The sequence below is a fragment of the Rhinopithecus roxellana genome, chromosome 16 (genome assembly GCF_007565055.1).
Source record: "Rhinopithecus roxellana isolate Shanxi Qingling chromosome 16, ASM756505v1, whole genome shotgun sequence".
Classification (NCBI taxonomy): Eukaryota; Metazoa; Chordata; class Mammalia; order Primates; family Cercopithecidae; genus Rhinopithecus; species Rhinopithecus roxellana.
In genome coordinates this window covers 103,710,874-103,737,888 of record NC_044564.1, presented here as the reverse complement: position 1 = coordinate 103,737,888, position 27,015 = coordinate 103,710,874, and the positions used below count along the sequence as shown (strand labels likewise).

The 27,015-nt window shown below is 37.8% G+C and overlaps 1 protein-coding gene across 10 annotated transcripts in view; it reads left to right on the top strand.

Moving 5' to 3' along the window:
* Window positions 1-344: 344 nt before the first annotated feature.
* Window positions 345-27,015, top strand: part of FKTN (fukutin) — a 94,586-nt gene continuing 67,915 nt past the window's right edge. For 4 of the 10 annotated variants that reach the window (XR_004054022.1, XR_004054023.1, XM_030920038.1 and 1 more), the window contains exons 1-4: window positions 365-810; window positions 6,825-6,927; window positions 11,316-11,508; window positions 24,631-24,690. Coding sequence is in view for 8 of the 10 variants with exons in the window: in XM_030920038.1 (XP_030775898.1) it covers window positions 11,404-11,508; window positions 24,631-24,690 (165 nt within the window). In the remaining 2 variants the exon portion in view is untranslated. Of the gene's footprint in view, window positions 811-6,824; window positions 6,928-10,024; window positions 10,116-11,315; window positions 11,509-24,630; window positions 24,691-27,015 lie in introns of all 10 variants that reach the window. The other 6 variants (XM_030920044.1, XM_030920037.1, XM_030920043.1 and 3 more) reach the window with 4 other exon arrangements.

Here is a 27,015-nt window from a genome sequence, read left to right as displayed (position 1 = left end):
TTATCAGAAGTTCACATTTAATGGGCTTGGAAAACAGCTCAGCTGCTGCCTCCAGTTCATCGTCCGCTTTCGAAAGCGTTTGAGAACTTAAAACTCTCAGACTGCCTCGGTGCGCTGCTGTAGTTGTTAACTAGGCAAGAGATAAAAGAGGGCTCTGGCTAAGTGGCTAGATTATAAAAGCGAGGAATCGCCAGGGCTCAGTGAACTTCTGGCTGTGAGGATTCGACAAGAGCCACACGCACGCCAAGGCTGCTGCTGGACCGCAGGAACCTCCCAGCAGGATCCAAGCGAGCCTCCGCGGCTCAGCACTTGACGGCCGCTTTTGCAGCGGTTGCTGTGAGTGCCGTAAAGCAGAGCGGCTGCAGGTACTGTTGAGTGAGGTAAGGTACGGGAGGCTCAGCTCGGTAGCCGGGAATGCTTGGGCGCCTTCAGACAGGTACGGCTGGTGGCCCAGGTACCCTTACCGGGCATCCTCCAGCATTCTGGGCACCTGCCTACCCCTTGGTGGGAAGGCCGGCCACAGGCTGAGCGTGCTCCAGGCTGGGTACTCCTCAGTCAGTCCACGAGCATCGCGTGGCAGTCTTCCACTTGGCCAGTCCTTCCCACACTTCTGGGCGTGTCATCAGGTAAAATCTTCATCCTGGGACAGGTGAAAGTTTGGAGGACGATCGAGACTCTTGTAGTAGCCGGGTTAGGGTAGTGACCCCTGATCTCAGGTGATCTGCCCGCCTTGGCCTCCCAAAGTGCTCGGATTACAGGCGTGAGCCACCACGCCCGGCCTGAAATTTACAATTTCTCAGTTAACATGAGGTAAGCCATATTTCTCTTGGCTTCAGTTTTCTCAGATGTGGAAAAAAAAAAAAAAAAAAAAAAAAAAAAAGAACAACCTAGATGATATATCAGATTCTTTATGCTTTTGAAGATAGCACGTTTCCAGTGAGTAAAAATCAATCTGTGAACAAATATAAAAGTGAATGATAGAGTAGTATATTAGAAATTGGGCAGATGGAAGCTAAGTAGAAAAGGCTGTGTTTGAGCTAGACTCTGAGGATGAATAGGGTTTGAACGATTGGAAACCATCCCTGTTGGTCCATGGACAAAGATATCAAATGCAGGAATAAGCATTTATATTTTAGCGATTCTATTTGTGGACATATGTTTAGTGAGGGTAGAGGATTTGGGAAGGCTGGCATTGAATGATGAAAGAACTGTAAGTGGAAAGGAAGTGCAGGGTGTTCTGACAAGGAAGAAAAAAGGAACCGGGGAAATGCCGAAAGAACAATACACAGGACTTGATTTCTTGTGTCTGGGTGATGATATTTTTAACCTGGGTTTCTAAAAAGTAAGTTTAAGTGCTGTTGGCAAAAATGGGAATGCTGTTGAATTCCAGCATGCAATAGTGTACTGGGAATAAAGTGATTTAGATCGTAGAGCGCTGATGTTGCCAATAACTAGCCTCTTGGCTGTCCTTTAATTCTTCTTCTAGAGCCTGTGCTCCATAAGGTGATGTTGGGCCAGCTGATCTCTCTTGTCTAAAACTTGTACAACTAGAGACTGTGATGATGGAGAGCTAGTTACTTTCTTCTGGATGGGGAGAGGAAGATAGCTGACAGAGAATAAAATTGTTAATTTGGGGCCGGACGCGGTGGCTGACGCCTATAATCCCAGCGCTTTGGGAGGCTGAGGCGGGTGGATCACCTGAGGCCAGGAGTTTGAGACCAGCCTGGCCAACATGGTGAAACCCTGTCTCTATTAAAAATACAACAAATTAGCCGGGCTTGATGGCAGGCACCTGTAATCCCAGCTACTCCTGAGGCTGAGGCAGAATTGCTTGAACTCGGGAGGCAGAGGTTGCAGGGAGCCAACGTCAGGCCACTGCACTCCAGCCTGGGCAACAAGAGTGAAACTGTGTCTCAAAAAAGAAGAAAAATTGTTAATTTTGGACATGTTAAATTTGAGGTGAAGTTCAGGAAATAGAATTGAAAATATAGGCAGATAGAGTGCATGGACTGTAATTTAAATAGTGTTTTCTCTCACAGGTGGTAGTTAAAATCTTTAGCATGGATTTGCTTTTAGGGAGAGATTGTAGAGAGAGTAACTAACTCTAGGCTATTCCCATAGACAGGAGGTTGTAGAAATTATTGAGGAGGCATGTGGATCTCAGAGGTAAGAGCAAGGAAGGAGTTCTTTTAAAAAAAAGTTACATATAGTTGTAGATTCTCAGGGGCCCAGTGTTGTTATTAAACTAAGAGCATTTACAGCAAATAATAAGCACCTACTTCTGGGAATTCTGGTAGAAAATAAATAATGCAAATAGATATAATCTCCACTGCCCAATTGCCTACCCAGAAGTGATATCATTTACATATTTATTTATTCAACAAACACTTATATGTTTCAAGCACTGCTGGTTCTAGGGATATAAGGATGAGCAAGGTAGACATTGTTCTTGTCCTCCCAGCACATAAAGCCCTTAGCATCCACATAAGTGCTTTTCAAATTTTAATGTACATATGAATCATCTGAGGATTTTATTAAAATATAGATTATGAATCAGTAGGTGGGTGCTGAAAATTCTGTATTTCTAACAAGCTCCAATGTGATATGGATGTTCTTTGGACCATACTTTTAAGTGACAAGAACCTAGATCCTGTTTAGCAAATATGGCCGTTATTAAGCCACTACCACTACCCATCATCTGTTTCTCTTAGGATAAAATCATTTTACTCCTTATGAAAATAATATATGCTCATACAAATATTGGAACAATGTAGAAAAGTATAAAGAACCATGTAAAAATCACTCCTAATTCTTCCTACCCAGAGATAACCATTATTAATATTTTTGGGAACATTCATCCAGATTTTACATACGTACATACATTCACAATTTACGTGCTGCACTAAGTACATGATACACTCTAAGCCCTGTGTTTGATTCTGTTTGCTGTATGGTTTTATTAAGATAAATATCCAAGTGTCCAGAACCAAGCAATTAAGTACCTGCATTCTTGAGGGAGTCACTTAAAAATAACTTGGAGGCCAGGTGCAATGGCTCACGCCTGTAATCCCAGCACTTCGGGAGGCTGAGGCAGGTGGATTACGAGGTCAAGAGATCGAGACCATCCTGGCTAACATCGTGAAACCGTGTCTCTACTAAAAATACAAAAATTAGCCGGGTGTGGTCGCAGGCACCTGTAGTCCCAGCTACTCAGGAGGCTGAGGCAGGAGAATCACTTGAACCTGGGAGGCTGAGGTTACCGTGAGCCAAGATTGCGCCACTGCACTCCAGCCTGGCAACAGAGTGAGGCTCCATCTCAAAAACAACAAAACAAACCAAAAAAAAAAAAAAACCTTGGGAGCCGGACAGTGTCTCATGCCTATAATCGTTCCAGGTGCCCAAGAGGCTGAGGTAGGAGGATTGCTTCTGCTTAGCAGTTTGAGGCAGCAGTGAGCTATGATTATGACACTGCACTCCAGCCTGGGTGACAGAGCAAGACCCTATTTCTTAAAAAAATTCTTCTTACTCCAAAAATGGGGAGACATTAACATAATTACATGTGGGCTCTAGTAAATGAATATTTGTCATTTCATTTAGGCTGAGAGAAGAATTTTTAAAGTTTTAAAAAAACTTAGTAGTTTTTTCTTATTACAAAATCAATTGATGTTCATGTAAGATAAATAAGGAAAAAAATAAAAGCACCTACACTCTTCCCAACCCAAAGACAATCCTTACTGTCTTCACCTCCGTTCTTGCTAACCTGTCTTATCTAGATCTTTCATTTCAGCTACTCTCTTTCCAAAACCCTCTTACACCATAGTCATTCAGAAAGGAGTCACTATGTATTTAGGATTTTTCTGGAGCATCTACTGGAGAGACTAAATTTCATTAGCTTTTTATCTTCAAGTGTCAGCATGTTTAGGTAGAGGTTATATTGCAAAGGATTAAGTGCATGAATGGTAAGCAGGTAAAGAAAGTTCTTAACTCTTTGCAGTCTAATGTTTACTTCCAAGCTGCTGACAGTTGTGATACGTTAGCAATGAAAGGAAAAGAAATGGACAATAAGAAAGACCAACAGTATTTAGGGAAGATTTGATAGTAGCTGTTGCTACTGGGATATTTTTGGCTTTTGAGAACAGGTGAAAAACATTGATTTTTTTGTTTTGGTCTTACCTCTGAATACATTTTCAGAGGCATTTTCTCTTTATGCCTGCCAATCTGCTACCTCATCTCTCTTACTATGACTTTTCCTAATTACACTACTCTCTTCCCTCTGTAGTTCAGCCTCCTGTTTTATTTTCTTTTGTTCAGGGCATATTTGAATGTCAGTTCTGTTGTAATCAATTGCCTGTAATCAGTTGCCTTCCTGTCCACTGCACAAACGAAACCAGTTCACTGAGACCGTGGTATTACAGTAAAGAAAGAGCTTAATTAACAATGATGCTGGCCGTGCAAAGAAGTTATTACTCAAATCAGTCTCTCCAAAGACTTGGTGGTTAGTTTTTCAAGGATAGTTTTTAGTTTGGTGGGCAGGGGACTAGGGAATGAGGGCTGCTGGTTGGCTTGGGATGCGATCATGAGAGTGTGAAAAATGGTCCTTGTGTACTGAGTCCACCTCTGAGTAGGGAGCCACATGACTGGTTGGGTCGTGAGTCACTAGTTCACCTCTAGGTAGGGTCAGTTGGTCCAGAATGCAAAGGTCTGAAAAATATCTCAAAAGACCAATCTTAGGTTTTAGCCAGGGAAATTATAAATCCTGTGTCCTTTGGAAAAAAGACTGGTTATCATTTAACTACATTTTACCAGAATTCAGGTCCCTCTCATAATCCTAATCTTATAGTCTTTCATTAGTTTTACAAAGGCAGGTTAGTTTTGGAAAAGGTTACTATCATCCTTGCTTTAGGTTAAACTGTAAACTAAATTCCTCTCAAAGTTAGCTTGGCCTGCACCCAGAAATGACCAAGGACAGATTGGAGGTTAGAAACAAGATGGAATCAACTATGTCAGATTTCTCTTAGCTGTCATAATTTTGTGAAGGCAGTTTCACTCTCTGATTCATATCATCCATGCCTCTGTCTTACTCCCCAATATCCCCAAATAAGTCGGAGAGCCCACAGCATAAGGATATGGCTAGGCTAGCACATACCGTCTTATGAACCTAAGTTAGGTGTCAGGGCGGGTTTTTGATTCTACTTCCCCCCACTCCTGCCTTCTGGATCATCTGTCTTGATATATCATTCATTCATTCATTCAGACATTCATTCAAACAGACCCCTACCTAGGTGATTCTCAAAAGAGGGGTCTGGGGCTAGAGGAGGTGTCAGGGTAAAGCAGTTACCAAAAGTCTTTCATAGTAATACCTTCAAAGTACAGATGCAAATGTAAAAGGGAAGTTGAAGAATATGCAGTGCTGCTCTTCACTGTAGAAAGAGCCTGAGAATTATCTTGAACTCCTCATCCTGTACCTTTTTTCATCACAGTTGTGTATGGGTTTTATCTACTACTAGTTTTTTCCAAGCCTTTTCACATCTTGACACATAGTAAATTAGACCAAAAAAAGATGAAAGTTAAAAGAATGTGTTCTTGGCTGGAGGTGACCTACTCTTGGGGTCTAGCTGCCCCAAAGACTGAGAGGATTGTTAACTCTGACACCTGTAACCCATTCATGGTTTAGTTGGTAAGCAGATCTACCCATTTCTTTCTTCTTCATTGCCAGATCTCAGTCCATGCATTAGGTATGCCCTGCTTCCACATCATCTAAGAATAATTCTATGTCATAATATACCATACTTACATATTAACCTTCTCATATTTGCATTAGAACTTTAAGATAGTTGGGCTACTTAAACTTCATAACGCCTCTCATTACATCTTTTTTTTTTCCTGAAAACATTTGCCATTTCTCTCCCAGCCCTCGCCTCATTTTAATTTACTATCTCTGCAGTACTTTTTGTTTTCTTTTCCATTAGAGATGATAGTCTGTCTTCTTTAGGAAACTTTACCTAAGTGTAAGTAAGGAAATGAATGCTATCCTCCCTAGTGTTTTTATTATGATAGCTAAAATGTAACATATAAAAAGAAGTACATATAGAAATAATATTTTTGTTTCAGTTCTATGCCGTATCTCTCCATAGGTTATTTTTATTATTTTTAAGCATTTATTTTTTGAAGGTTGGAACCAGGCATGAGAGTTTAAGGGCCTTTAAACTCTTTTAAAAATCTTTTTTTAATATTTCAAATTCTGTTTTATTGTAAAAGTTCTTGCAGAACAGAAAACTTGCATTTAAATAGTTTTCTGTTCTCTTGAGCATTATGCAGTGTATTTTTAGTATACTTAGCATACTTACTATTACTTGATGTTAATTCAGCCAGTTTTAGGCCGGGTAAGGGAGACGATAATACTAATAGCTATAATGCAAACTAGAAACTAGTAAAAGCCTCAGGGTTAGTTGCCTCTCCTTGTGCTTCCATAGTAACCCGTGCTTATTCCTTCATTGCAACTACACTGTATTGTTATTGCCTCTATATTTATCTCTGGTAGAGTCCATCATAAACTAGAACAGTGGTTCTTAACTGATGTGGGGTTGGTAAGGAATGGGGCTTGTGCATTTTAGAAAAAATCTTCTCATATTCTTTTTCAGGTATATCACTCTCTCCACTGCTATCACTACTGCCCTTCTTCTTTTGAAAACTCCTGTACTCACCTGTAAGCTCTTCGAAGTTAGAGAACTGTATCTTATTTGTCGTTTTATCCCTAGGGCTTAGCATTGTTTTTTTGGCATCTGTGCCTATTAAGGTAGGCAGTAACTATTTATTTCTTGCAGGAAGGTAAAACTAGGTTAGAGGTGGAGGGAGCTCTTCTAACCTGGAAGAATATTGAAGACTTCATTGAAGAAGCGTCATTTGAGAGGATCTATGGAAAGAAAGGTAAATTAGTTTTATGGAAGTAAATGAGAGTATTGCAGACAAGACGTAATGGGCAAAAACACAGAGACAGGAAAGTGTAGGATGTATTCCAGGAATACTCATGCAAAAACATGGACTATGTAAAGTATGATAAAGCTTATAGTAAGTTTGTCTGTATTCAGTCAGATTGTGAATACCCCTTAATACCATTATATGCAATTTGAACTATTTGTAGGTGGTAGGGAACTATTGAAAATTTTTGACTGTGGTGTTACTTGATTTATCTGTCAGCAACTTGATACATCTGTCAGTGTAAAGGAAAGATTATGGATGAAGAGAAAGTGGAGTCAGGGACATCAGTTAAAATTAGGACATTAGGTACAATTAGAGTTTAGAATGACAGTGAAGAAGGAAAGAGTTGATGCAAGAGGTATTTTAAAGGTAAAATTAACATACTATGGTTTCTCTTTTTTAAGTATCACATTATTTTTAGGTGGTTACTGAATATTCCTAATGAAGAGGTAGTGCTAGTAAAAAGGAACATTTTGATAGGCAAATCTTTCTCTTTTGCAACTGAATTGCCTTGGCATTTATAGAAAATGAATAATGAAGTAAAGTTAATTGGATGTCATCTTGATAATAAAAATATAGTTAAGTTTTTGATGATATATTTTGGAGGTTTATTTTATGGAAGAATTAATTGTAAACTAGAGAAGAAAGAACAAGATACTAATTTAGATTTTATGCCTGTAGTAGCTTATATAGGCCTATTATGTGTTCTTTCCCATGTATTAATTTGGGCTTAGAAGAAGCTGAGTGATGGCCTACTCTGAATGCCACTTTAGATTTCACTAGGAATCAGCATATAATACATTAATGCACTATTTTTTTTTTTTTTTTTTTTTTTTTTTGAGACAGAGTCTCGCTCTGTTGCCCAGGCTGGAGTGCAGTGGCCGGATCTCAGCTCACTGCAAGCTCCGCCTCCCGGGTTTATGCCATTCTCCTGCCTCAGCCTCCCGAGTAGCTGGGACTACAGGCGCCTGCCACCTCGCCCGGCTAGGTTTTGGATTTTTTAGTAGAGATGGGGTTTCACCATGTTAGCCAGGATGGTCTCGATCTCCTGACCTTGTGATCCGCCCGTCTCGGCCTCCCAAAGTGCTGGGATTACAGGCTTGAGCCACCGCGCCCGGCCATTAATGCACTATTTAATACAAGTACAAGAACTTGAGTTGAAATCTTGAAAATGAAGGGTAGTCTCCTTGTTAATCTTGTGAGCTGCCCTTATCAGAGTATAGTTTGAGCATCCCAAATCTGAAAATTCAAAATCTGAAATGCTCCAAAATCTGCAAATTTTGTGTGCTGATATGATGCTGAAAGGACTGTTCATTTCAGATTTTTGGATTTGGGATGTTCAACTGGTAGTGTAATCCAAATATTCTGGAATCCTAAAAAGTCCAAAATACTTTTGGTCCCAAGTATTTTGGATAAGGAATACTAAACCTCTATTTGATAATTGTATTTCCATGGGTTTTAACTGAGTATAAAAACTAATACCATCATCAATGTTGATTGATACTGTTTTCACAGTTTTGGGAGATAGAAAATAATTATGATTTATTAGGTTATCTTTGCTTAATATACATTATCTATTGATCAGGTGCATTGTTCACATCACTATTGGCATTATTTCTCTTAAGTAGTTTGTTGACTTTATATATATATATATAATATATATATTTTATAGTATTTGCTTTATATAGGCATCAGCTCTGGAAGCTCATTTGGATTGTTTTAAAACCCCAAACCAAGACTTGATTTTAAGATGGTAAAGACATTTGTCTTCTATCTGAAATTACCATGAAGCAACAAGGAAAATGAGAGAAAGAGATGTAATTACATCTTTGCTGAGACTAGAAGACCTGTAACTCCAAATTGAAATATTTGAGAAATGGCAGCCACTTGTAAGCAGGAAGAGCTTAAAAGAGAATGCTGGTAGAAAGAGATCTCAGATAGAGCTGGCAGAGCAAAGAGTCATCTTCTGTTTACAGTGGGATGGAGATGCTTAGAAAGGCAGTGGGAATTTCCTCGGATTGTTTGGCAATATGAACTGGCAAGAAAGGAAGAGTGAATGAGGAAGCACACAGATACCCCGTCTTTGCAGGAAGCACTCTCTTGCTGAGGCAAAGTAGAGGAGAGATAGTGAGTGGCTCTTTGCTGCCTGTCTCTGACATCTGGAAGAAGTAATGTTTAAACGCTTTTCCCACTTGTTCTCGTACACATTCTCTGCCTTTCTCACATATACACATGTACAAAATACTCTGTCAGAAAGAGCTTTCTTGTATACCAGAGACTACCCTCTAGTCTAGAATATACCTTTAGTTAAGGACTAAATTATATTCCCATATATATACTCTTCCATAGTTAAGGAGTAAATTATATTCCCATTTAGAAAGGTAGGTGAGGAGGCCGAGGCAGGTGGATTGCTTGAGGTCAGGAGTTCCAGACCAGCCTGACCAACACAGCAAAACTCCTTCTCTACTAAAAATACAAAAATTAGCTGGGAGTGCTGGCAGGCGCCTGTAATCCCAGTTACTCGGGAGGCTGAGACAGGAGAATTGCTTGAACCCAGGAGGCAAAGGTTGCAGTGAACTGAGATCGTGCCATTGCACTCCATCCAGCCTGAGTGACAGAGAAAGACTCCGTCTCAAAAAAAAAAAGCTTAAATGTAGTTCTGAAATTAGAGAATTCAGTGTTATAACAGAAAAAATATTTAAGAAAATCCTCTGCAAAGAAAAGAAATCTTTAGGTCAGTCTCAGTAGTAGCTCACACCTGTAATTCCAGCACTTTGGGAGGCTGAGGCAGGATAATCTCTTAAGGATGGAAGTTTTAAGTCCAGCTCAGGCAACATAGCTAGACCCCGTCTTTACAAATAAATTTTTTAAAAATTAGCTGGGCATGGTGGCACATACTTTTACTCCTGGCTACTCAGGAGACTGAGATAGGAAGATCACGTAAGCCTGTTAGTTTCTGGTTACAATAAGCTATGATTGCACCATTATACTTCAGCCTGGATGACAAAGTGAGACCCTGTCTCAAAAAAAAATCTTTATTCTACAGATTGAAAGGAAACACATTGAATGAGGAAAAACTAATATACAGTAATCAACATCCTTGTATAACCTAGTTTTTAAAAAATTGGATTTCAAAGGTAAGGAATGCATTCTTTGCTCATCCCAATAAAAAGATTAAATTACCTACGGGGGATTGGTTTGGGAAATCAGATACTGTCAAGGGAATATTTAGCACTACAGGACAGTGGTACAAAGTGTGTAAGTCATTGGGGAAAGACAGTGTAACCTCGCAGCCAAATTGACAACTATTTTTGAACAAGGCAAAAGCTCAAGGTAAGTGGTACCCCTAAGTTCTTTTTGATAAACTGCAAGAAGATGAATATCAGTCATCCAATAGATGAACAGAGATGATACAGCAAATGGATTGGCAGGGAACATTGTAGGAATAAGATCAAAATAGCTATGAGGTTTGTAGTTTTGGAATACAATAGAACTGTAACAAGTAGAAATAACTAATAGAAGTTGAGATTGAAAGGGGAGAGAAGACAGAATGTAGTATAAATTTCTTCTTATTTTATAGCTGGAGAACAAAAGACATATAAACCTTAGATATCAAACGTAATAGAAGTGTCAGTATATTTGAAGGATTGAAGGAATAAATGTAAGCACTTGAAAAACTAAATGTATTTAACCAAAATCAAACTGGAGACAAGGTAGGAAGAAGTAGTACTGTATTAATAATAATTTCTTATCCTAAAGGAATAATCAGAGATGAGACCTAAGATGAAAGAACAAAATGTTTATTGTGGCATTCTTCACAGTTGAAAAAACTGAAAACATACATGGAGTATTAATAAAAACTGACCACATCCACATCCGAGATCACACACAAACTTGAAAAGCAACAAAGAGCTGTCTTGCAGGCCGTGTTCCTTGATAAAAAATGTTCTCAGTTTCTCCTTTGGAAGTGGTTCTCAGCATTGTCAGCAGCATCAGCATCATTTGGGAACTTGTCAGAAATGCAAATTCTGAGGTCTCATACCAGTTTTTCTTAATCAGAAACTGGAGGAGAAAAGCACCTCTCAAACTTTGTTGCTCAGTTTTTATAAATATCCTATTTATGTTTTCAGTTATTTGCTGTTATAAAAAAAGCGATGATAAACATTTTTTGTTTTTTCATCGTTGATCTCATATTTGGTTATTTCTTTAGCAAAGAAAATGACCAGATCAAAGAATGCCTGTGGAAATTTAGTTTTTTCTTTGTTCTATTTTTGGTTATTACAGGTAAAAAATTAAAGAGGTTTTTGTCTCTTTAAAAATGTCTTTTTTGTTCACAGAAAACAAAATTATCTTCCTTTCCAAATCTAAAAAGATGAAAACGACTGAGATACTTTCAAAAGACAACCAAGTGAGCACCACAGACTAATGAGTAGAATCAATAAGAACGTGGTTTTGGCCCTTTTAACCCTGACAAGTTCTGCATTTCTGCTGTTTCAGTTGTACTACTACAAGCACTATTTATCAACAAAGGTAATTTTATTCCTCCTTTCTTATCATTCCTCCTTTCTTATCATTGTATATTTTCTGATCACACTTCTCTTTGCAATACATAATATTAATCATGGTTATTCAGATTCTTGCATCTTTGTGAGCTGTGGCAAACAATTAAAAATTCAGTTAAATATACTTTAGCACACTAAAGACAGAGGTGCTAAGTTTCAATGATGTTTATTAAAATTATTATTTTGTTAAACAGATTATCCTTCATTTAAATGAACTCAATGATAAATAATTTTGATAAAATGTCAAAAATAGTTTATTTTAGTACAGCATATATTTTAATTTAGTAGCTACTGGGGAAGTATAATGGTATGACCTACCTTTATCTGTATGTATAGGAATAAAGTAGAGACAATGATGTGGAAATCAATAGCTTCTGAAGATTCCGTAGAATATACCAGATAAGGAATTCCGAAGTTGTGACGGTGTTGTTACATTGTGAAAAGTTGCCAGACACTCTCTCTGGGGTGTATTATAATAATTGCTACCATTATTGAGAATTGTAGTAGACGCTTTCCATGCTCAATTTAATCCTAAAAACAATCGTGGGGAGGAAAAAAAAATATATATATATATTTTGTTTTTATCCTCATTTGTTAGAACTATTCATCAGAATTAATCACTTTGCGCCCCTCCTCAGCTAGAGGGGAATATACTTCCCTGCCTTTTTAATATTGGGCTTGAACAGTAGAGTGTTAACAGACACATGCAGAAGCTTCAAATAGGCTGTTGTGATTTGACTTAGTTTTTATGCTCCTCTGACCTATAGGAGAAGAGAAACATGTATGGAGCAGACCAAAGCATAGCTGCCCCGCTGACTCACAGATTTGTGAGGGAGGAAATAGATGCTTGTAAGCCATAAGACTGGGGGAAGTTTATTATGCAGCATTGTTACGTGGGGTTATTAGACCTAATTTTGACGATGAGAAAACTGAAACTTTCTTTTTTTAAGAGGGGATCTCGCTCTGTCACCCAGGCTGAAGTACAGTGGCATAATCATAGCTCACTGTAACCTTGAACTCTGGGGCTCAAGCAGTACTCCTGCCTCAACCTCCTGAGTAGTTAGGAGGACTACAGGCACACGCCATCATGCCTGACTAATTAAAAATTTTTTTTTTGTAGAGATGGGGTCTCACTGTGTTGCCCAGGCTGGTCTTGAACTCCTGGCCTCAGGCAGTTCTGTCACCTCAGGCTCCCAGAGTGCTGGGATTACAGGTATGGGCCACTGCAGCTGGCCTGGAAAACCAAAACTGTTAAGAGAGATGTTAAATAATTTACCTATCCAAACCACCCAATATCTAATGTGTAGAGCTGACTTCTAATGTCCCTAGCTCCGTTTTTTCCAGGCCATATAATTTTAAAAATAAGGGACTATACTGAATCTACCTGTGATCTTGGCTGTTTATCCAATGAATGTCTTTCTGTGACATCTTCAACTCTTTCCTGATTATTTTCTTAGGATAAAGCCCTAGAGTAGAAATTCTAGATCTAATATGCACATTTTAGATTTTTGTTATGTATTACAAAGTTATCCTTCATAAGGATAAGCAGTATGCCTGATTTCTCATATGTTTTCATAAATAAGAATAACAATAATAATGGCATCTGTTTCAGTTAGAGATGGCTGGCTGATAGTAGCTTAAATAGAGGAATTATCTGTCCATATCTGTAAGTCTAGAGCCTCTAAAATTCTCTTGGTATTTCCTGTGCTACAGTCAAGGCTAGAAGAAGTAATAGTGTGATCTAGCAGGCTTCTACTTTTGTGACAGTGGCCAGCAGATTCCCAAATATAAGAGAATCTGGTGTAGTAAGGTTTTACTCTTGTTATTTAGCTTTTCCAGCCTCTATAATAGAGACTGCAAAAGAGAAGGGGTTTGGGAATTGGTGTCAGGTCAGCTTACCTATAGTGTCTGCCATAGCAGCTAACATTTTTTGATGTGCTTGATTGAGTAGGCCCTATGCAAAGCACTTTACCTACATTTAACTCTTAAAACAACAAATTGAGTAGATCTTGTTCTTACCGTTTTTCCAGCAAAAACACTGAGGTTTGGAGAGATTTACTAATTTTCCCAATATCACATAGTTGTTAAGTGTGGGAGATGGAATGTGAACCTGAGGAGTCTACCCCAAAACCTCATTCATTAATTTTTATGTCCGTAATATTCAGAAACTGAAAGCTATTCAACTCCATTAGAGGTCATTTCTTTGATTACTAGTGGGGTTAAACATCTTTCCATATGTATATTGGTTCTTTTCAGTTGTATTCTTACTTCTTCTTATTTGTGTCTTTCACATATGCTCCTGATGATGTTGTCTTTTTCTGTAGCTGTTCTTTATAGTTTGAAGGATATTAAACCTTCATCATATATATTTCAAATATTTTTCCTGACTTGTAATTTGCCTTTTAACTTTATATTCATGATATACTCCCTCAATAAATTTGTACTTAATGTATAAGTAGACAGATGTCAAGATCTTTTTTCCTTAAGGCATCTGTTTTTTATGTTATAACTGGCCCAAGATTATGGGAATATTTAACTGTATTTTGTCTATGTAATGTTTAAATTTTTTCACTAAATTGAATTTATTTTAGTAGGAAGTATGAATTGGACATCTAACTTACATTTTCCCCAATGATTAACCAATTGTCCCAATATCCCTTATTGAATTACTCATTGATTAAAAATCCCGTCTTAATTATATATTAAATTCTAATAAAGAACTGCTGTCTCGACCCTTTTCCCTTGGTGGCAATGTAACATAGTTGTTGAGAGCATGAACATCAGTTTGAGATTAAACTTCATCTATACTGCTTATTAGCTGTGGGATCTTGAGTTAATTACTTGACTTCTAAATGCCTGTTTCCTTATCTATGAAATGGGGGCAATAACAGTATCACTTCGTAGACTTGTGAAGCTTAAATGAATTGATATACATAAACTATTTGGAACAATGCATGTTATACAGAAAGAAAACAGTAAAAATTGGCTGTTATTATTATTTTAAAAAATTTTATAATGAAAATAGTATTTGTTGTATTGTGTCCATACCATGCAAACTGCCTTAGTAATAATGCCTTATTCATTAAAGAAAATATAATCTTTGAACAGAAGTAGTATGCAACTAAAGTTCAGGTAACCTTTATATACCATTAATTTTGTAAAGTTCGTTATTCACACTAGATTCTTGTTTTTTCTGTTTACTTTTGATAATAGGTAGACATTATAACATCTAAGTTCTAAAATATCACAGATTATTTTTATTTTATTGAAATATATGGAGTGGGTGCCCTGGCTCACACCTGTAATCCCAGAATTTGGGGACACTGAGGCGTGCAGATTGCTTGAGCCCAAGAGTTTGAAACCAGCCTGGGCACCATGGCGAAACCCCATTTCCACAAAAAATACAGAAATTAGCCCAGCATGGTGGCGTGTGCCTTTAGTCCCAGCTATTCAAGAGGCTGAGGTGAGAGGATCACTTGAGCCTGGGAGGTTGAGGCTTCAGTGAGCTGTCTTTGCGCTACTGCACTCCAGCCTGGGTGACACAGGGAGACCGTGTCTTAAAAAAAATTTTTTTTAATATACGGAAATTATATTAAACCATTTGTAGCCCAGTAATTGTATCCTTTAAAATGGAATTTTTAAATTTACTCATGAATTCAGAAACTGTTATTTAAAAGTCACAATTTGTAGAATATTTTGCCAAGGCAATAGAAACAATGAATGAGGTGGTTTCTTCCTGCCCAATATTTATAATTTAATTTGGGACAGATGCTGATGAGAGTATAGATGCTTCCTGTAGTTTTAGTGTGAAAACAGGATACTATCTGTAAGGAATACAAGCAGTTTCTCTATGCCAGTAGGAAAAAAAAAAAACAACGCTTTATTTAAAAATAGTAAGGAGACCAGGTGCCTGCCTGTAATCCCAGCACTTTGGGAAGCTGAGGTGAGAGGATCGCTTGAGCACATGAATTCAAGACCAGCCTGGGCAACATAGTGAGATCTCATCTCTGCTAAAAATAAGAAAATTAGCTGGGTTTGGTGGCACATGCCTGTAGTCCTAGCTACTTGGGAGACTGAGGTGGGAGAATCCCTTTGAGCCCAGGAGTTTGAGTTTACAGTGAGCTTGGGCAAGAGAGGGAGACCCTGTCTCAAAAAATAAACAAATATGTACATACATGAAATAAAAATAGTAAGGATAGTTAGACTAATTAGATGCTAAAGATATCAACTTTTAAATTTTTTTCAACGTCATTGTGGAAAAATTTTAAGCTTTTGGGTTTTTGTTAAACTTCTAAATTTCACTTATACGCAGCATTTTTGAACTCAAACTTTAGTGAAGTATAGATGCATCCTCAGTTTTCTAATGGTTTTCTTCTGACATAGGAAGACAGCCTGAACTATTGTTAACTTTGTTTACTGATTATATCTAAATTGCATTCCTCTGTTGTTCAGTGAGCAGTGTTTTGTGGGATATGCTTAGATAAATAAATTCATGTAAAAATTATTTCTAGTTCAATTAAATGTTTGATTTGGTAGCCAAAGAGTACAGAATCATAGTCTTGATCAGTGTGAAATTATAGGTTAGCATCATCAACATAAAAACCAAGATTCTAAGTCATCCTTGAACTTCAAGGTGATTTTCAGAGATCCTTAAGATTATGTGTTAGAGATAGGGATGAAAAATGGATTTTATCTTTGATTCCAACCCAAATTTAGTAGCAGTAAATGCCTGCAGCACTATGGTAAGAAGGACTGCAAAGCTTTCAGGCTTTTCAGGAAAGAATACTCTAGTATTTGCTACCTTGGAGTTTAAAGCTGTTTATTTTTGTAACATTTGCAAAAGATATTTTTACATTCTTTCTTAAGAAGGGCCAACAGCTGGACACGGTGGCTCATGCCTGTAATCCCAGCACTTTTGGAGGCCGAGGCAGGTGGATCACCTGACATCAGGAGTTTGAGACCAGCCTGGCTAACATGGCAAAACCCCGTCTCTACCAAAAATACAAAAATTAGTTGGGTGTGGTGATGTATGTTTGCCTATAATCCCAGCTATTCAGGAAGCTGAGGCAGGAGAATCGCTTGAACCTGGGAGGAGGAGGTTGCAGTGAGCTGAAATCACGCCACTGCACTCCAGCCTGGGTGACAGAGTGAGACTCCGTCTCAAAAAAAAAAAAAAAAAAAAAAAAAGCGGGGGAGTGCTAACAAAATAATATAATCTTTGGGCCCTCTAAAACTGGACCCTCCAATGTCCTTAACCTTGTCCCTTCAAGCTGAGGTAAGTACAAGGTTTATAGGGAAGAGAGACTACTGAGTAACATACTTGGGAAGGCAATTACTGAATGTTTCATGGATGAAATAATAATTTGAGTTGGTCTTGTAGGATGAGGAGTTCTTCAGGTGAAAAAGATGGAAAGGTCATTACAAATAGAAGACACAACCTGTTCAAAGAGAATGAGTATTTTGATGTCTAGAGTAGAAGCATACTAAGTAGAAAACAAAGGAAGTACAAAAGCCCTGAGGCAGGAATATGTCTATCAGTTTTGAGAACAGCACAGAGATCAATGTGGCTGTAGACAAATGAGTGATGGGGAGAATAGTAGGTAAGGTTAGAGTTTCCTATTACTTAGGGTCTTGTAAGCCATTATAAGAACTTTGACTTTTATCCTGAGTGAGACTGGGAAACATAGGAAGGTTTTGAACTATGTGACGTGATCTGAGTATTGTTTTAAAACAAGTAGTCTGATTCTTGAACAAAGAAGCCAGGATAGTGGAATTAAAAGGGTTGTATCCCAGTGCTTCCATAAGTATGAAGTATATACATTTATAATTTTCACTTATCACAGGGTAAATATGAAACTGATTCATTTAAAGAATGATCTTTTTCAAGAATTCAAAGAACATAGAATGTTGTGAAATCTTATCTTTTTACTTACATGCCATTTTTCTTTCTAACTCTGCCGCCCACCCACCCCACCCCATCTATTATTTTATAAACCAATTGGTACATAAGTAGCTTCTTGGGGGATGACATATTAGCTAAAGATTTTCTATGTAGTAAACCCGCTTATATATTTATATATATATAAGTTGCATATATAAAATATAAATATATACATATATATAAATTCATCCAACTACTTTGTTGGAATGATCCCCATGAACTGGAACTGCTGGGGCAAAGTATATGCAAAAACTATACTTTGAGTAAATTTCCTATAACTGGAGTAAATTTTCCCAGTATTTGAGGATTTCCCACTTCATAAAACTATACAAACATTAGATATCAATATTTATAAACACTGATAATGTAATTTACAGTGAAATTGCTTTTTCATCTATTAATGTTGAGCTATATCATCTTCACATAGCCTTGTAAGTCATTTGTGTTATTTCATTTTCCTCTGTTATTTTCACTTCCCTTGTAATGTTAGTCTCTTTGTTACTGATTTCTAAGAGCTTATTTATCATTAAAGATATTAACATTTTGTCAAGCTTTGCAAATAAAATATTATGTTTTTTTCCCCTTTAAAACAAACAAACAAACAAACAAACAAAACAAGTAGTCTGGCCACTCTGATGAGAATAGATTGGATGTGTCCCCACCCAAATCTCATCTTTAATTGTAGCTCCCATAATTCCCATGTGCTGAGGGGGGGACCTGGTGGGAGATAATTGAATCATGGAGGCGGTTTCCCCCATATTGTTCTTGTGGTAACAAATAAGTCTCATGAGAGCTGATGATTTTATAAGGGGAGATCTGATGATTTCCCCTTTTGCTTGATTCTGATTCTCTCTTGTCTGCTGCCATGTAAGACATAGCTTTCACCTTCTGCCATGATTGTGAGGCCTCCCCAGCCACTTGAAACTGTGAGTTCATTAAACTTCTTTTATCAATTGCCCAGTCTCAGGTATGTCTTTATCAGCAGTCTGAAAACAGATTAATACACAGAGAGACCAGTTAGAAGGCTATTCTAGTAATTTACACAAGAGATGATAATGATTTGGACAAGAGAGTTGATGGTAGAGTTGGTGAGAAATGGAAAGTTAGAGTTTTCAGGATTTGTTGATGGGTTAGATGTAGGGTATTAGAGTGACAGAAGGGAATCAGGGATAACTCAGTATTTTTGTCCTAAGTAATTGGAATGGCAAACTTGCTGTTTACTGAGATGGGTAAGACTGGAAAGAGCAAGTTTGAGGAATGGTGAAAATCAGGAGTTTTTTTGTACATGTTAAGTTTAAGGTGCTGTATTCATCTGTTCTTGCATTGCTATAAAGAAATACCTGAGGCAGGGTAATTTATAAAGAAAAGAGGTTTAATTGGCTCATCGTTCTGCAGGTTGTACAGGAAGCATGATGCTAGCATCTACTCAACTTCTGGGGAGGCCTCAGGAAACTTACAATCATGGCAGCACGTCAAGTGGGAGCCTGTACCTCACATGGCCAGAACAGGAGGAAAAGAGAAAGTGGGGAGATGCTACACACTTTTAAACAACCAGATCTTAGGGGAACTCACTCACTCCCTATCACAAAAATAGCACCAAGAGGATGGTGCTAAACCATTCATGAGAAACTGTCCCCATAATCCAATTACCTCCCACTAGGCCCTATTTCCAACACTGGGGATTACAATTTGACGTGAGATTTGGTGGGGACACAGATCTAAACCATATTATTCTGCCCCTGGCCCCTCAAATCTCATGATCCTCTCACATTGCAAAATATAATCATGCCTTCCCAACAGTCCTTCAAAGTCTTAACTTATTCCAACATTAACTCAGAAGTTCAAAGTCTCATCTGAAATGACACAAGTCCCTTCCACCTATGAACCTATAAAATCAAAAACAAGTTAGTTACCCCCAAGACTCAATGGGGATACAGTCATTGGGCAAATACTCCTGTTCCTAAAGGGAGAAATTGGCCAAAAGAAAGGGGCTACAGGCCCCATGCAAGTCCAAAACCCAGCAGATTACTCAGTAAGTCTTAAAACCCCAAAATAATATCTTTGACTCCATGTCTCATGTCCAGGGTACACGGGGGTGGGCTCCCAAGGCCTTGGGCAGCTCTACAACTTGTGCCCTCTGAAGCAGCAGCCTGAGCTGTACCTATGCTGCTTTGAGCCAAGGCTAGAGCTAGAGCAGCTGGAATGCAGAGAGCAGTGTCCTGAGGCTACTCAGGGTGGCTGGCACTGGGCCTGGCCCGCCAAACTATTCTTCCCTCCTAGGTGTCCAGGCCTGTGATGGGAGGGGCTACCTCAAAGGTCTTTGAAATTCCTTCAAGGCCTTTTCCCCATTGTCTTGGCTAATGCAAATTTCTGCAGCCTGCTTGAATTCCTCCCCTGAAAATGGACTTTTCTCTTCTGTCACATGGCCAGGCTGCAAATTTTCCAAACATGTATGCCCTGCTTCCCTATTAAATATAAGTTCCAATTTTATGTCATTTCTTTGCTCACACATATAAGCATAGGTTGTTAGAAGCAGCCAGGTCAGATCTTGAACTCTTTGCTGCTTAGAAATTTCTTCTTCTGGGTTGGGCATGGTAGCTCATGCCTATAATCCCAGCACTTTCGGAGGTCAAGGTGAGCAGATCACAAGGTCAAGAGTTTGAGACCAGCCTGGCCAACATGGTGAAACCCTGTCTCTACTAAAAATACAAAAATTAGCCGGGCGTGGTGGTGGGTGCCTGTAATCCTAGCTACTCAGGAGGCTGAGGCAGGAGAATTGCTTGAAACCGGAGGGTGGAGGTTGCAGTGAGCCGAGGTCATGCTACTGCACTCCAGCTTGGGCAACAAGAGTGAAATTCTGTCTCAAAAAAAAAAGAAATTTCTTCCACGTACCCTAAACTGTCACTCTCGAGTTCAGAGTTTCACAGATCTCTAGGGCCAGGGCACGATGCAGCCAGGTTCTTTGCTAAGGTATAACAAAAGTGACCTTTGCTTCACCTCCCAATAAGTTCCTGATTTCCATCTGAGACCTCCTCAGCCTGGACTTCATTGTCCATATCCCATAAGCATTTTGATTGCAACCATTCAGCAAGTCTCTAGGAAGTTTCAATTTTTCCCTCATCTTCCTGTCCTCTTCTGAGCCCTCCAAACTTTCCCTCTGTCTATTACACCGTTCCAAAGTTACTTCCTCATTTATAGATACCTTACAGCAATACTGCTCTCCTGGTACCAATTTTCTGTAGTTAATCTGTTCTTGCATTGCTATAAAGAAATACCTGAGACTGGGTAATTTATAAAGAAAAGTTTAATTGGCTCATGGCTCTACAGGCTGTACAGGAAGCATGACACTGGCATAGGCTTGGCTTCTGTGGAAGCCTCAGGAAACTTAGAATCATGGCAGAAGGTGAAGACGGACCAGCACTTCATATGGCTAGAGCAGGAAGAAGGGAGAGAGGGAGGAGGTGCTACAGTTTTTTTTTTTTTTTTTTGAGACGGAGTCTTGCTCTGTCACCCGGGCTGGAGTGCAGTGGCCGGATCTCAGCTCACTGCAAGCTACGACTCCGGGGTTTACGTCATTCTCCTGCCTCAGCCTTCCGAGTAGCTGGGACTACAGGCACCCGCCACCTCGCCCGGCTAGTTTTTTGTATTTTTTAGTAGAGACGGGGTTTCACCATGTTAGCCAGGATGGTCTTGATCTGCTGACCTCGTGATCCACCCGTCTCGGCCTCCCAAAGTGCTGGGATTACAGGCTTGAGCCACCGCGCCCGGCCCCCGGTGCTACAGTTTTTAAACAGCTAGATCTTGGGATAAATCACTCACTCATTATCACAAGAACAGCACCAAAGGGATTGTGCTAAACCAATCATGAGAAACTGTTTACATGATACAGTTACCTCTCACCAGGTACAACCTGCAACACTGGGGATTACAATTCAATATGAGATTTGGTGGGGCACAGATCCAAAGCTTATCAGATGCCTATTTGACCTTTAAATGAAGAAGGTGAATAGACAATTGGCTATATAAGTCTGGGTGGAATGGGTTGTGTGTACAAATTGAGTGTTATAAGCATATAGATGGTATTTAAAGCCATACAACTAGATGAGATACCAAGGAAATGAATATAGATTTTTAAAGGGGAAGAGAGAAAGTCTCAACATCTGAGCTTTAGGACCCTCCACATCAGGGAAGTGAGAAGAACCAGCAAGTTAGACTAAAGAAGTAGCCAGAGAGAAATAGAGAAAAAACAGAAATATGATGATACAGAGAGCTAAATGAATGGAGTGTTTCAGTAGAAGTGTTTCAGTAGGTAGGGGTTATCAACAATTCTTGGTATATCAAATAAGATAAGTACTGATAATTGACTATTGGATTTAGCAAGTGCAGGTCATTGGTGATCTTCATGATGCTCAGAAGAGTGAATTTAAAATGAAGTGAGTTCATGGGAGGAGAGGAATTGGTGGCAATGAGAAGAGACAAACCATTAGGAGTTTTGCTGTAATGGGAGACAGAAAGTTGTTCTTTGGGAAAAGAGGAGTTGAGAAGTTTTTGTGTTTTGTTGTAATTATTAGTGTTTTAAGATGGAATAAATCATGTTTGTATACTGATGAGAATGATCCATCAGAGAAAGAAAAATTGCTGGAGCAATGTCTTTGTCCAGTCAAGGGAGGATGGGATTTAGTGCATAAGTGGAGAGGCTGGCTTTAGATAGGAACATAGACAATTCATCTGTTATGACAGAAGGGAAGTCGTATTATATGGATATAATTCTTGTACAGTAGGTGGGAAGATGTGGTGGGGGGCTTTTGAAAATTATTTTCAAATTTCTTTTTTCTCAGTGAAATAGAAAGCGATGCCATAAGTTGAAAGATAGGATAGGGAGGTGTTAGAGAAAAGAGGGAGAAAAGTCATCGAAGAGAATGAGACAGTTAATACACAAGGGGAATGTAGTATGATTTCTGAACAGAATTAAAGCCCCACTTGAGATTAGTAGTCATGAATTTAAAGCGACATCAGCCAGGCATGGTGTCTTACACCTGGAATCCCAGCACTTTGGGAGGCAGAAACAAGTGGATTGCTTGAGACCAGCCAATGCAATAAGGTGAGAACCTGTCTTTGAGAAAAATACAAAAATTAGCCGGATGTGGTAGCGCATGCTTCTATAGTTTCAGCTGCTAGGAAGACTGAGGTAGGAGGATCACTTGTCTGGGAGGTTGAGGCTGCAGTGAGCTGTGATCATGCCACTGCAACTGCCTGGGCAACAGAGACCCCTCGCTCAATAATAATAGTAATAGTAATAATAATAATAATAATAATAATAATAATAAAGTGATATCAGTCAGCAGTCACTGTAGCTGCACAATTGCAGGTGCAGAAGAAGTAGAAAGTTGGGCTTTTGCTGAGCAAGTAAAATGAAGTCAGATGGAGGTAAGTTGTCAGTGTGTACAAGAGAATGATTATGAAACATGAATATTTCTGATTGCATTTTTCATAATAGCCACCAAAAGCTGGAAATAACCTAAATGTTCATCAACTAATGAATGAATATACAATGGAATGTTAGCCATAAAAGGAAATAAAGTACTGATACATGCCAAAGCATGAATGAATGAACTTTGAAAACATCATGCTCAGTGAAAAACCAGATGTAAAAGGCCACATATATGATTCCATTTTTATGTAGTGTCCATAACGGGCAAATCCACAGAGAAGATAATTAGCGTTATGATTAGGACTGAGTGGAGAAAGGGGAGTGGCTGTTAATAGGAACATAGTTTCTTTTTGGAGTGATTAAAATATTCTGGAATTAGACAGTGGTAATAGTTGCACAACTCTAAACATACTAAAAATCACTTTAGAAAGGCAGATTTTATGGTATGTGAATTATATCTCAATAAAGCTATTATAAAAATAACATGCTCATTCACTAGAAATTTGCTTATCCCAAACTCAACAAATTAAACAGCTCAGAAATATAGTCTAATCAACTAATGTAGGACTAAGGTGAACAAGTAGCCGTATTACAATGTTTGCAGTCTTTTTTCAGGTTTGAAGATTACAGTTGTTTTTTTCTCAAACATCCCTTAGTATTAAAATGTTACTGGTTAAGTTGCAGAACTTGTGAGGAGAGACCAGTTCTGGCTGTGTCTTAATTACTTAGTATATTCATTTCTCCATCCCTTTCTCTCTCCTTCCAATTACCAAACCTTTACTAAGCTATACAAATCATCAAGCACTATCCTAGGTACTACTGGTGATACAAAGATGGATTGGACTTGGTCCCTACCCTTGAATGTGAGGTTTAATGGGGAAATGAGGTTTAGGAACTTAGAGCACATTTCATTTTTAGGGTGAGGCTACTCTAGTTGTTCTTCAGCATCCTCCCATCTATAGCTTATAGATAAAGTATGCACTCAAGGCATAAGAAACTTACTTGGATCTTCTTTAAGCTTGAAACATTCTTCCTTTTGTCTCTAGAACATCAGACATTCTCCTGTTACTCTAAAGTATTTTGGGGCTATCAGATGGAAACTCATAATAATTTTCTTTCATCTGATGCTCTAGACCTGAAATATCTTTTATAAAAACTTCAACATTCAAAATTATGGTGTATGTTAGGTAAAGTGTGCATACTGGTGCTATCTGCAAAACAAATAATAATGTTTACCTTGCAGGATTGTTGTGAGGGGTCAATGAGTATATATAATTCATATATGGAAGTGTCAAACACACGAGCTCCTCAATAAACATTATGCTTTATCACTTTGCCAAAGTCTACAAACACTGATTTTATATTTGGAGATATGTTGAGATTGCAGATATAGCCATAGACCTTAATAGACAAACCCTAATTCCAAAGAGTTTGCCATTCATTGATGGAAATTAATTGATTCAGAGATGTTGACCATGTCTACCTTATTATTTAATAACTTAATTAGCTTACTACAAATCTATCAGTGTTTTCTATCTTGGATTTTTATATCATAAAAATGTAGAATTCTTAGCTCATGACTATGTGAAAAATAGATATTGGATAATGCTTTTTAATGATTATAAGCTAATTGTATTTTGAATCTCATGCCTAACCGAAATGTAATGTTATATGCTGGGCTTTGAATTTACTAAAAAGTTCTTTTGTTATCTTCCTAGAATGGAGCTGGTTTGTCAAAATCCAAAGGAAGCCGAATTGGATTTGATAGCACACAGTGGGTATGTAGAATAAACAAGAAATTTCTCAATTATAATGTTCATTTAGTTCATTCATTTACTCCGTAAGTATTTGTTGAATGATGGCAGTAATAATAGCTACCTTGTGTGGTGGATGACCAGTTGGTAGTGGCAAGTAAGGAACAGGCCCTTTACCGAGTGCTTTATGCAATGTCTTATTTAGTCCTTATAGAAACTTTAAGAAGTGAGTAAATATTGTTATTCTCAATTCACTTAGAGAGATTAAGGTTAGTTGACTAATAATTTGGTAAGACCAGATTCTGTCTGCCTTTAAAACCCTCATTCACTGAGCTATGGTGTTTCTCTAAATGAATGAATATATGAATCAAATATTCAGATGAATATTTGAATAAGGGACAAGTAATGATCAGGAATAAAAATCTATTCAACATAGTTCCTTTATAAGATGAGAGGAAACCAGTAATATACACAATATATCCTTGTTTTGTTTTACAAATTTCAGAACCTACACATTGATAAAATATATTTTCCTATATTTTAAAACTAAATTTAGAAAGAAAGACATTGGTGGGTTACTAATAAAACACAACATTTATTCTGTTAGTATACATTATGGGAATGACCAGATATTTCTTGATACACTTCAATCTTTGGCTTCTCTATAACCAGAGATGTGGCACTCTTTAAATTAGAAGTGGATTTTCAGATCGCCAAGCAGTGGTCATTTTAGGTCATTGCTAACACCAAGTAGATTTTGAACTACTGTTTAAAAGTAAAGTTGGGGATATCCTGTTATCAGGCTTCCCAGCTCTCTAGTCTATAAGTATCAATGTAAACTTTCAATTTATTAAAAAATAGCAATTGTTTTGCTCTGTGAATTTAGGGTATTCTGAGGATAAAGGTAAGCATGATATACTTGGAATTTATACTACCCAGTCACAGTTATAAAGAATTTAGATTAAATTAAAAAGAGGTATTTTGTATGCTTCTCTGTAACCCTTCTCTACATCCATCCCACCCTTAGAAAACACATACGTGTAATACTTGGACCAGATTTATCATCCTGTGGTTGAAGCAATTTGCTGAGATTTAGAATTCAGTATTTAACAGCCAAAGGCAATAGTGGTGATCTATCATACATTTTAACATTATAAGATGTGATGATACTTAGAGAAACATAAATTTTTCAGGTTTGCCATTTATTAAGAGTCTTCATCTGTACACTGAAAAGCAATTTCAGAAAAAAATTTAAAGTTGTAGTAGCTTCAGTTGGATAAAAGGTTTTCCTTTATCAGTATTAACCAACAACATTCTGACAACATTCCCAAACCTTTTAGTAAATAGAGCAGTCAGAGAAGGTTCAGGTTCACTGATACATTTTTAAATGGAATTTGTGAAAAATTTAAAGCTTAAAATAATAGAAAAAAGTAGCGTGACTCTATCATTTTCATTCAAGAAATGATCCTTGAGGTGGGAGAAAATAATAGATTTTTTTCAAAGTCTTTACTTCCATAGTACTCAAGCAAAAAGTTGAAGAGCAGCTTACCACATTCAGTGAGTTCTCTTTATACTCTTTTACATTGAGGGGACTAAAAAAAATTGTAAATGTGGTCAATGAATCACTGTATTTGCAAAATCACAGGAAAGGAGAAGTACTAATATACTTCTAAACTTTTAGAAGGAATAAAAGGTGAAATCTCATCAGTAGTATGATATTGAGCCCTGGTAAAATTCTAGGGCTCAGTGTTTATTGAGTTATTAAACAGATGACTTGGGAGCACTTAGAAAAGAAAATGGTAATAATTAGGAACTAGTCTTTTACTAAGAACAAGTCCTGCCAAGCCTTTTTAGGTTTTAATAAAATTTTAATACACAGGCAGATGAATAGGCTATTGTGGTCTCAGTATAATCTCTTTTCAACAAGATATTTTTCATTCTTATAAACAAAATGAATTACTGAACGTCAGATGATAATAGTGATTTAGAATTAATTGGATTTAGAATCAATTGAACACGTTTCCAAGGAGCATTAATGATTGTATTGATAACAACTTGGAGGATGTGTTTAGAAGGTGAGTTATAGAATCTCTCCTTGACCCTGACCTAATCTGTATTTCTATTAATAATGGTAATGAAGCTATGTGTGTTCATCATATTTGTATTTAACACCAAGCTGAGATCCATTAAACAAACATTAAAGTACCTTTTATGTAGTAGTTCTGTTATCTCATCTTTCTTCCAAAATCATTTCTTTGTTTTTTTTTTCCCTAGTATAAAGCACAGAAAGCAATAACCCTAAAAGACACATACACACAAAAAATAGCTAAATTGGACTATTAAAATTTT